The 12,110-nt window shown below is 34.0% G+C and overlaps 2 protein-coding genes across 3 annotated transcripts in view; both read right to left on the bottom strand.

The window, feature by feature from the left end:
• The window catches only part of LOC108607844 (microtubule-associated tumor suppressor candidate 2 homolog), a 70,863-nt gene extending 61,232 nt beyond the window's left edge, over window positions 1–9,631 (bottom strand). Inside the window, exons 1-2 of one of the 2 annotated variants that reach the window (XR_004458964.1) lie at window positions 9,426–9,631; window positions 9,058–9,251 (exon numbers count right to left, since the gene is read on the bottom strand). Coding sequence is in view for 1 of the 2 variants with exons in the window: in XM_017998911.2 (XP_017854400.1) it covers window positions 9,058–9,066 (9 nt within the window). In the remaining variant the exon portion in view is untranslated. The remainder of the gene's footprint in view (window positions 1–9,057; window positions 9,252–9,425) is intronic. The other variant, XM_017998911.2, reaches the window with a different exon arrangement.
• Window positions 9,632–10,324: 693 nt separating this feature from the next.
• LOC108603516 (NADH dehydrogenase [ubiquinone] 1 subunit C2) lies at window positions 10,325–10,975 on the bottom strand. Its single transcript, XM_017992411.2, has 3 exons — window positions 10,777–10,975; window positions 10,552–10,695; window positions 10,325–10,478 (listed from the first exon to the last, which is right to left on the bottom strand). Exons 1-3 carry the CDS (start codon window positions 10,937–10,939, stop codon window positions 10,429–10,431), a joined length of 357 nt encoding a protein of 118 aa, XP_017847900.1. The 5' UTR covers window positions 10,940–10,975; the 3' UTR covers window positions 10,325–10,428.
• Between the last annotated feature and the right edge of the window lie 1,135 nt (window positions 10,976–12,110).

Below are 12,110 nucleotides of genomic sequence, written 5' to 3'. Positions count from 1 at the left end.
GTTATGTTGGTGTATCTAAAGATTTTACAGCGTCTCAGCTGTGCGGCTGTGGCCAGCTCTTTAGTGCTGTCAGTCAGTAGTGCAGCGCATGTAACTGTCAAATGCAACAACAACAGCAACTAGCACATATATCAAATTTAGCAGCATGCTCAGCTGTAGGGACGGACAGACAGTCGGAAACAAAAAACTGCGAGTACTGCGGCTTTTATGTGACATTGTTTACCTAGCAAAAAATAAAAAAAAAGAGAGCGCATGATTTACAATTGAGTTGCGAGAGCTCAAAAACAATGTCATTTTATTTTGACGCTAGCGACAAGTAGCAGAAAAAAAATTAAAGCAGACAACGTGGCGTATGTGTAATGTCAAAACATAGAACTTTGTCGCTGTCATAAATGGAATAGGCGAAGTAAACAGCATTGGTGCGCTTAGTCTAATGCATACACTGTCAGAAAAGCATAATTTTTATAAATTAATTTTGCATAATATAAAATGATTTGAATTTGTAGTTTATGAAAAGTTAAACTGATTTAACAGCTAAACAGACTTATGCAGTTTCTCTACTTTTTGCTTGCCTTAATTTCTACGCATTGCATTAGTATTTGCTGCATAGCCAAATATAATTCCTGAGCTATATTCTCTCTATGCTGCTACAAATTTTGGACTGCTACAGCTGCTGGAAACTGTTGCAACAAACTTGCCGCATTGCAAATGCAGTTCACATAGTTTTCACTTTGAACTTTGTAAACTTGTGTGCACAACGCTTGCAACTTTGTGTTAGTTTGCCAGCCCAAGAGTAAGAGAGTGAGGGGCACACAGCTTGGCATTTGAACTGAGCAGCAGCTGTAAGAGTTGTGGGCTGTTAGCAAATTTTGTGGGCTATAAGTTTGAGGCACAAATCAGGCGAAGCCAAGTAAATAAAATTTTTTGTTAGCCAGGGTCAGTATTTTAATTGCCTTCAACTGCAAGCGTTGAGCGCTTGACTTAAAAGTTTTGGGCGCATAATTACGCGTAAATAACGCATATATAAAAATATTTTATATAAGTCTTTAAGTCGCACTATATACTAGCCGAAGGACATTCAGTGCGACAGGATGTGCAGCTATCTTAGTGTACGCTCAAGCGTAAGACGCTCTGTCGAGCTAAGAACGCACGGAAATGCAAAGAAACAAAAGTTTCAAACGTCAAACGTTTCATTTAGACACAAATACAAGCGCACGCACACACATACATATATAAGCTCTTATTTGCCTTTAGCTTTGACTTTCGTTTTGCTCTGCTCAATTATGCAGCTTGAATAAACACACAAGACAAGACAAGGCAGCGGCTCAAATTTGTGTGTGTGGGCGTAGCTTGTTTATATAAGCGCTCAAAAGTATGCTACAAAAATATGCATTAGCTGCAGAATTTTCTTCACTAAGAATATTTAGTTCTAGCTGCTAATTTAATATAATAACAAAATATTTGCAGCTTTGACTACATTTTGTTTTAATTTGATTATAAAAAATATTTGCAGCTTTGACTAAATTTTGTTAATCTTTTGAACTTATCAGCACTGGCTTGAATTTCTATCTAACATTGTCGCTTAGCCAACTTATTTGCACTGAAATTTGATTGAAAATCTTTTATAAATTCCTTTTAGCGCATATATTAAATTTTTCATGCATAGCAAGTTAAAACCCACACGCATTCTCTCACAATAATTTTCTTGCTCACATAATTATGTGAATTTTATGCTTTTTGCAAGGGCATGCAAAAATTTGCACATTCATTAGAAAGTTGTGTGTTCACACCCACAGTTGCTCATAGAGTTGACTGGCCTTAGCGCCAGGCTTTATGCATGTGGCATATTTTCCCTTTTTTTTCTATTTTCTTTAGCTCTATTAAATGTGTCCGCCTCATGTTGACACCTATGCCAGGTGAGTGTTAAAAAACGTGTGCATAGCTGTTAATGTAGTAAGCGCTGCTATTGATATACACAAGCTTAAAGCCATTTAGCTGTAAATTCATGTTAAATAAATATTTTAAAAATATTTTAAAAATAAATGCACATAATATATTAAATTATTAAACAAACTTTAATATTTTAGTGCACATAGCTGCTTTGCTCATTAGTGTGGCGCTCATAATGTTGTTTTGTGGCAACGGGGCGTATGAAAATGTATTATGCAAGCAAGTAAACTCACACATATCACACACACACAACAACTACACTAACAGTTTTGACACTCTTAATGTTTTTAGTACGAAACAGCGCCACCTGGCGGGCAAGTCATTAAGTGAGCTTGTTTTGTGCTGATTTTGTTGTTGCTGTGAGCGCTCAGGAGGCCATAAAAACGCCAGACGCACACACACACATACTAACAACAAATAGCTTGAGCTATGTATATTCATATGTGTGTATGTGTGTGTGTGTGTGTTTATAATGAGCATTAAAACGTTCGCCTGTGGCCTGCGCCAAGTGCTTTATGGGTTAAGCCCAAGCGTCACTAATAAAATTAGTTTGCCCTTTTTCTATTTGTTGTTGTTGTTGTTGCTTACGCTTTGACGCTTTTGTGCGCAAATTATTGCAAAAAGAAATTTATTAAAACAATAGTCAACAAAATGGCTGTAACTACAGGTCGCGAATTCATTTTGTCACTTCCGGCGTGCGGAAAACAAAGAAAACCGAAAGCACATTTGTTATAAAGTCAAAGTCTAATACACACACACACTTGAGCACACAACTACATACGCTTGCTTAACCGCATTTACATATATATTTATGTTAGGGGGTGGGGGGCTGCCTCTCTCAGTCGCTCGAGCACTTCCGCAATTTTAGACTTTTATTTTGCGCCTTTTGTTTGCTCATATTTTAGTTTGCACCCTTTTTATTTCTATTTTGTTGCAACCATCGCGTGCAACGCGCATATATATAAAACATTTTCTTCACTTTATTGTTGTTGTTGTAGTTTGTAGTTGTTTATAATGTAGGGAATTCAAATTGGGTTAGTAGTAAGTTCTATTGTTTGTTTTCACTATCACTAACTTTATCACACACACACACCCACAAATTGCATGCTAATTCGCATTTTGTTGAATTTTATTTAAGTGAAATTTTATGCTGCATACTTTTGGGCAGCTGCAAATACATGCTAAGCCAGTTTGATGCCTTTATTAAGCAGCTAACTGAATTAAATTCCTTACCCTCTGACTTTAATGTCTCTATCCATTTCACAAATACAAACCAAATCCAATTACACGTAGCCCACATATATTTCTATATCAAACAAATGCATTGCAGCTTCTAAGGTCGTAACATTTACGCTGAGATTTCTGCACAATGCCAATCCATCTATTCATCTCTCTCGCTCGCTCTCTCTCTCTCTCTCTCTCGCTTTTAGTGCCACAACATGTCTGCAGGCTATAAAAACTAATCAGGCTTGAGCTAGAGATACAAATGTTGCCGCATATCCTCTTAGCTCGTATCCTTTTTTACCAGTTGGCGCTAAAGCTAAAGCCGATTTGAAACAAATTAACCGCACATGGCAGCCGTCACACGGCTTTAAGTGCATCGTGCTAACGGCTAGCTGGCAATTTTCCAGTGCACCTCCCCCAGCTGTCACTCTATCTCTCTCTCTCTCTCTCTCTATACGCCCGCAGGCCACACACTGTTGTACGCTTTATATACAGCCCCCACCCACCCACTTGTGTTTGTTTATGTGCATAGCTTGGGCGGCAGCACCTGCAGTTGCCTGCGCTTTGCTTTGCCCAGTCGATGACAGGCGCTTAATTTTCAATTACAGACACATAAAGTGCAAATGAACGTTGGTTTCTAATGCTATCATATGCGCCACAGTAACTATCAACACATGTCCACACACACACTGACACATATACACACTCATAATTACCACAAATATGCTACAGCAAAATTTGAATATATGCTACGAACGAAATTAGCTGAGAAATTAAAATATCATGAAATAAAATCTTATAGAATAAATTATTATATAGTAGTTATCATAGAATATAAAATATTAAAATATAATGGCATAAATACTCATAGAATAAAATATATAAAATTATAGAATATTATTGAATATCAAAAATAATTGTTATTTAATTATGAAATTTTTGTTGCTTGAACAAATTTAACATTGTTTGATTTTTATAAAAATTCTAACGAAAAGATTCAAGTTCAAAATGTGTTGTCTACTAAATTCTACGCGAACTTTTGAGATATATGAAATTAGAATATAATAGAATAGAATATTATAGAACAAAATGTTATAGAATAAATTATCATATAGTAGAATGTCATAGAATATCAAAAAGAATTGTTATTTAATTATGAAAAAATTCTTGTTACTCGAACAAATTTTGTATACTTTGATTTTTTTAAAAATTCCAACGAAAAGATTCAAGCTCGAATTGTTACTCAAACTCTCGGCATGTATGAGCAGGTACCACTGTACTAAGAAATTTGAATATAATAAAACAAAATCTTATAGAATAAAATATTATGCATATAGTAGAATATTATATTCTATGATGAAGAATTCTAAGAAAGAATATCAAGACGAATTGTTATTTAAATTATGAAAAAAATTCTAGTTATTCGAACAAATTTTTATACTTTGATTTTTCGAACGAAAAGATTTGAGTTCGAATTGTTTCTCGCACTTTCGAGATCTATGAGCAGGCACCACTGTACTTAGCTATGTGCAGTGCTTACTTTTTACAACTTTGTACACAGCCCACGTTATAATTTAATTTCGCTGCAGCAATCCACACAATCAAATTATAAAAATGTACACACGTTAATGTGCAATATGTGTGAGTGAATTATATGACGGATATGCTATTGATTAAGCTCGGAAATTGTGTAGCAGGCAATCAATCACTTCGCAAATTATTAAATGCTTTTAATAAATTTCAACTCAAACCAAATGCAAATATTTAAACTTTTGTTACAATTCATTAAGCAAAAGCATTAGCTAAAAGAATAAATTTAAGCAAACTACTTTAGCTGCTTTAAAACTACACTTGACTGCACCCTTCAGTCCACTAGCTATATCTATATAATTTGGCTCTTGACTTTGGCTTCGCCTCTACGCTACACACACCCAATTTGTATAGCGAATTCAATTACATTCTGTCTGGCGCTATAAAAATTTATCATATTCTTTTTTTTTTTAGTGCCTGCAAGCAAAATTGAAAATGTCAGTTTATGCTTTGATTGAAATTTTTCACATTGTTTATGCTGATTGCGCATTTACGTGCAATTAAATCAAATGGCAGCCATTAAAAACATAAAATGTATAAATAATTAATTAAGGCTATGCAAATATTGCACGTTTTAATTTTTCGCTGTTGATGAGTAAATGTGTTTTAATTAGCGCGCAATTAAAAGTTATGCTGTGCAAATTTATTAATTAAAAAAAACTGAAACTGCAAACTAAACTTAATAAAATAAAATAGTTATATACGCACATTATTTTATAATAAAATTTATGTTTGAGTGCTGCCTTTTTATGTTGACAACTATGACTAAAAAAAATTGTTGCAGCTAAATTTTGTCATTTATCTTGAGCAGCGTACAAATATCTTGGCAATGTTTATGCTGCTGGCCAAGAAGCAGAGCAAAAAGCCACAGCGTAGACACATTGAAAAACTATAGCAGACAATTCCAAGTTGCGGCAATTTTATTTATGCAGCAATTGCAACTAAAAAAAAAATAAAATGTCTGCAATGCCAAGCTCAAGTTTTTCTTGCTTTTGGCAGCTAATTTAATTACAAATGCAGCAGACAGTTCTAAGCTAACTAAATTATGTTGCCACTTGCAACATTATCAAACAATAAATAAACTAAACTGAGGCCTTGAACTTTTTTTGTGTGTTGAATAAGCTGCCAAAATGATTAAATGATAATTTGTTAGTGGCAACATCATCAGCTGCTGTTGCCTAGCTACGTTTTTTTTTTGTTTTTGTGTTCCTTGCAACAAAAGCCAGCCACGCGCCTCTGTGCAGCATGTGGCATGTGTGCAGGCGCACGTTAAAATTTGTTGCAAGCCAGTTTGACAGCAGCCACTGCATTTGCTTGTTTGCCGCTTGCCTCACTGCCTCGCTTTTATCCTTTTTTTATGTGCATTGACATCCTTGTTGCTATTGTTATTGTCCATGTGTGTGTGTGTGTGTCTGTGTGTGTGAGTTCGTGGCCATGAATATTGAATGAAATTAGCTTAAGATACGTTCAACGTATGCTGCAGCAACTGCTGCTGCTGCTACTTGCCGCACATGCCCCAAAATGAGTCACGCTTGTGTAAGCGCAGCTTTGTAGCAAAAACCAATTAAAAACTGTGTTGCATGCCCCACTAAATGGTCACTAAATAGCCTTAAATAATATCTTGCAACATAAATTGAAAAGGAAAAATACGTAGCTATTATTATATCTATCTATTATACTCAATATATTATATTATACTCAAATTAAAAAAGAAAATTACTAAGCACAATTTTCTTTTATAACGTAATTAAATATCAAACTTTATGCCACTCGTTTTCAATTATAAAATTTGCTTATTTGTCAAAGCCAAACATATTCATATAATATGCATATGCATAAATATATTTTGAATATATTCTTCATATTTGCAATGACAGCGAAATGACTGTCAAATATTTAAAGATAAAATAGCCGCAAAAATGCAAAACAAACAGAAAATTTGTGCGTGGGAAATTCTGTTTGCCTCGCGCTTTTCCGAAACACATGCCACAAATGCACAATGGCTCACGCTATGAAAAAAGGAGCTTAAAATAAAAGCGAGGCAAATATGAAAATGAAACCGCCAAAGGTATGCAATGGAAATTTGATAAAAGAAATTTCCACGCAGCGTGCAAATTTAAGATTTAGTTTATGCATTAAAAACAACATTTATCTTCATCGAAAACTTATTTACGCCACACAGTTGACCCAATTAGTTGGTAAATATAGCTTTGGTACATTTATCAAACTGTCAGCAGCTTTATAGTTATTGCTAAATAAGCACAAAAACAATAAATTAAACGCAAATGCATTTTCTACTTGAGCATGAACTCGTGTGCAACATTTAGTGCTATTGCCACTTGCAAGCGACTGTGGCAAGCAAATATTACTGCTTGTTATCCTTGCACTTGTTTGGCGACTGCGAACTGCGAGCAGCTCCTGTTGTTGACACACATACAAAGAGCAGGCAAGAAAACCCACAAGCGACCGACAATTGCACAAAATGAATATAATAATACATAATGTGCATAATGTCTGAGGCAAGAACTCGGGCTCAAAGCCTGTGTGGGAGAGCTCATGATAATAATGATGATGTTGTAATGATTATGACGCAACAAGAACAACAATAATGTCGTCTTATTGCATATAATACTATTTTTTATACAGCTTGTAGTAGCTTAAGCTGACAAGCTTGGCCCTGAAGAAAACATTGAGGTTAAGGTGGCTTTTAAATTAAAAATTGCAGCAGCAGCTCAAAGAAATCAATGCTCACTGCTTTGATTATTCATTTTGTTATATTAAAGCTATTATACGTATATTAATATACAAAATAATGCTTACTGCTTTATTTTCTATTACTGTTATATCAAAGCTAATTATATGTTTATATTCACTCACTTCATTTTATTATTTTCCTCAAACAGCAAAAGTTTGTTAAGCAATTTGCTTGCAGCAGCTGTTCGCATTATATTACCAACTGTATAAATATACAAAAAAAATCGGCAATTTTTATGCCAATAAAAAAACACACAACAAATGCACAGAACATAAAAGCAGCCACTTAATCGAGAGTGAAAGAGACAGCTTTAAGATAAAAACTCTGTATGACAGCGACAAGTGAAGTTAAAAGGTAATTTATCCACAGTTTGGTTTTCTTTTTTGGGTATGAGGGCCACCCACTCAACCCCCAAACACACACACATATGTTTGGCACATAAAAAATGCATGAGGCTATACATTGAAACAGCTTGGCTAAGAAAAATGTGCTGCTCATTTTTGGCAACCCAAGCTCAAGCAGGGAAAAGCCTTTGTGGCCAATGAAAAATTGTTTGGACTACATGAGTTTGCTTTTTTTTTACGGGAAATTGAGTTGATTTAACGCAATCGCAATTTACGTTTAATGTTTTATGAGCGGAAATAGCCATGCGTGCGGTTTGGACCAGGCTGAGGATTAATTTGTACATTTTGCAAAACAATAAAATGAGAGCAAAAATATTCAATTTGATGCAAGTGCCGTGAAATTACGAGCACTAAGCGATTGCATAAAGTAGTAGTAGTAATATTAATAGTAGTAGAAATTTTAGTAGTAGTTAAGTTGAAATACTTTGACAAAAATCAAATTTTGGTTATCAAACTTAATTTCAACCTTGAAATGTTGCAATTGCATAAAGGAGTATTTATAGTAATAGTAGTAGAAATTTTAGTAGTAGTAGGTCCATTTTAAGGTATAAATGTTGAAATGCTGCTAAGCGTTGCGTTTATATTAGTTCTAGTAGCATATAAAGCTAATTTTAGTAACATTTTAAAAGCTTATAACATTTTCATAAGAAATCAAATGTTTGGCATCAAAACTTAATTTCAAACTTGAGACTAGCTCAGCCTTGCTAACAACAAATTTCAATTTTGCCTATTGCTGTAATTTTTTCTGACATGCAAATTTTACACCTACCCTCCTCACCCTCCCCAAGTGCTCTCTCTTCTTGCTGTTTGTTGCCAATTTTACACGTCATAAATGTTAAGAGGCCGCCTGCTCTAACATTGGATTTCCCAAAGCTCTCAAGAAATCAATGCGCGCCCCCAAGTCGATTGGAAAAAAGCCACAAATATGCATAATTTATACGCAAAACACAAGCGAAAATCAAGTTCCCCACCCCCCACACGCTCCCTTAACATCCAACACATTTATAACTGTGCTGAAGTTTTGTATGCTAGAGCGAGAGCGAACGAGTGTTAGCTAGGGCTAGCACTTGCAGGGCTGCTGCTTAGCACATAAATAAATAATTTTCTAATAAAATTAAAAGCTCAACCGCTTACCTTTGCCATAATTGCCGTTTATCTATTGTATTTTCTGTTTTGTCGTCGTCTTCTTCTTATTATTGTTGCTGCTGTTTGCTGATAAGACGCAAAAGAAAAAGCCGTCGGCCCTTTCTCGCTCTTGCTCACTTCTCTCTTTGCAGTTTACTTTGAACTTTTAGTTGTTGTTGTTGCTTGTCTTTACTTTGGCGTTGCTAAATTATTGAAACGACACACACATATTAGTGTTATTAGTATTTCATTTAGTTAATACTATTATATTATTGTTGCTAACATAATTGCCAACAAGATTAATTGTCTCTGCTAAATGTTGACCATTAAGCAAAATAATTTAGTTTATTTTAGTTTAGTTTAGCGCTTTTGCTTACTTTTATTTTATACGTTTTGCATCTTCAGAGTAACGGTTAAAATCTAGACTGCACACACATACACAGACGCGCAGAGATTCGCGCACGAACAGACACAAACGAAGCACACAGGCCAATAGGCAGCTGTCATAGAATTTAAATGCGAAACAAGATACAAGCTAAAAACACGATTTTTGTATAAACTTGCAGTTAATTTTGTCCAGAATGTGTATTTAAAAAAACTTTATAACTTTAACACTTGTTTTTCAATATTTTTTCTTTTAATTAATTTTTGCAAATTTTGGAAAACATTTGACGAGCGTCAAAAACTATTTGACAAACAATTCACACGCTGTTCATCATTATATATAATTTAATCTGTGCCAATTACAATTGATATTGCCACATTTTAAACAATTTATTTCAATAATAAACAGGCTTTTTTCACGGTTTTTTAACAATTTTTTTGTGCGCGAAAATTGCGCACGTCCGACGCGGTTAACGGTTCCTTTAGCAATGCAAGTGCTGTCACATTCGCTTTTTTGCCGTCAGATCTGGTCTCTTTTTGAAAAGCTAACTGGCGGTAAGCGGGAATTTCGTCTGTTTTAAATAATATTTCGCATTTATTTTATTCTTTTGCAAAGCACGTCAAGATATTCAATATTTAAACATATATTGTGCCCCGTATTATTAATAAAACCTTACATTACAATGAGCTTATTTATTAATCGATAAAGTTGGCAGCTCTTTTTGCTTTTTGTGACTGTCAAACTACGAAATATATAAGTGCGAGTGAGATGAAAATAGCATCTTCACATATTATAGCGGATGATACTTGCTACTTTAAAGAGTTCTTTGGTGCTCTATTCAAAAACAAAAATTCGTATTATTATTTCTAAACATTTAAAAATGAGCAGAAATCTTGAAATTTTAGTTATATTCATACATATTACAATTAAAGCCGTTTAATTAACTAAATTTAGTCGGTTTTAAGCTGAGTTGCAGCTGTTATGGCAGTTTCAACTTAGCGCACAGGGACCCAGCTTTCCAGAACTTCACCGTACTTCTTGCGGTCTAAATAATGTAAAGACGGATAATTGAAAATAGTCCTAAGAGCACTTGTGATGCTTGTGATAGTTCCACTTACCTTTTACTGGGAAGTCATCAGGATGCAGCTCCACATAGTGTCGAAGTACCGCATCACGTTTGGCCAAATATTCGTTACGCTTTTGGTCAATAAAAACACCAGCGCCGAAACCAATGCCAGCAAAGGCAATATGCTTCTGTATACCTGCAATAATTATATTAGTTTAATGCATTTGTTTAAAATAAATAACAAAGTTACGTCACAGAGGGTAACGAGTCAACTTACCCGAGAAAACGGGCTTACGCAGACCCCAGTTAAGGAAAATCGCTGCGCCGATGCCGGCGATTGTTCCAGCAATGGGATTCCATATGGGCGACAAGAATGTTGGCTCGCGCGTGCCTTTATTTGTTAAAAGTTGCAAAGGATCGTTGACTGCTGGATTTTCCATGTTGACAAAAACTAATGCAATGTGACAGTGTGACCGTAAGTTGAAAGCAGCAAAATACAGGCGGTCAGCTGTTCATCGATTGCCGACAGTGCTGCCAACTTGCTTGAAGAGAATTAAGCTGTGCTTATTTTTGTTTCACTATTTATTAGACGTTAAGTTTCAAATTTGCTTTACAATAGTTGTTAGTAGACAATTAAACATTAAACAGCGCTGCTAAAGCGAGCAAAGGCAATTAGTTACTTGGTGTTGCTTATAAACTGTAAACTTTAAGGCAAATGTGTTATATTAGACACTATAAATGTGTGCCAAATTTAAAAAGCATTAAAAGCGCAAGTAAAAATTTACAAACATGTATAGGCACAATTATTACAGGTTATTTATAAGGCCTTTAATATACAGCTAATATATAGTTATTTTATGTAAATATATTTATAGATTTTTGTAGGTAGTTTGTTGAACAAATTAAGGAAAATCACAAACAAAAACTCATAAGTCAAAACGATTTATTTCAAATGAAGACATATTAAACTAGGCACTTATAAAAAAAATGTTCGGCACAATTTTTCTCAGTAAACAATAAAAAATATATGTATATGTTTTTTTCAAAAAACCAAAACAAAACTAAATAACTAAACTTAGCAAAAATTAAATTAAAAATTAAATTGTGTGTTTTTTTTTCAAGTTGCTCATTCATCCAAAAATTTCGACTTAAGCTAAACAAGATCATCAATTGGTTAAACATAATATGTATATATATAGATTTTTTTTAAGAAATGTATTGCATTAAAGTTGTTTAAAACTTGCCCTACTTTACTTTAGTTTAAGTCATAATTATAGTTTACTTTTTTTTTTGCATTTTTTTCAAACATTTTTGTATAGTATTTGTTTTTAAAGCAGTTTTTGCAATGACACATAAGTAGCACTTTAAATTAATGTTGAACAACAATCGCCAATTGGGCGTACATGTATCATAATATAGTATATAGATCATATAAAGTTTTTGTCGTTAAATTTGTTTGTTGTATTTTGTTTTTGCGTAAGGAATGACATGCGCATAGAAAATCATATGTTTAAGCTAAAAAATATATTTCTATATATATATAGGCGAGAGGCGGGTTGAGTAGCTTTTTTCTTTTTCTTTTATATAATATTAAATATATATAAGGCATAA

Source organism: Drosophila busckii, chromosome 2L, assembly GCF_011750605.1.
Source record: "Drosophila busckii strain San Diego stock center, stock number 13000-0081.31 chromosome 2L, ASM1175060v1, whole genome shotgun sequence".
Lineage (NCBI taxonomy): Eukaryota > Metazoa > Arthropoda > Insecta > Diptera > Drosophilidae > Drosophila > Drosophila busckii.
This window is presented reverse-complemented; position numbering and strand designations above follow the sequence as displayed.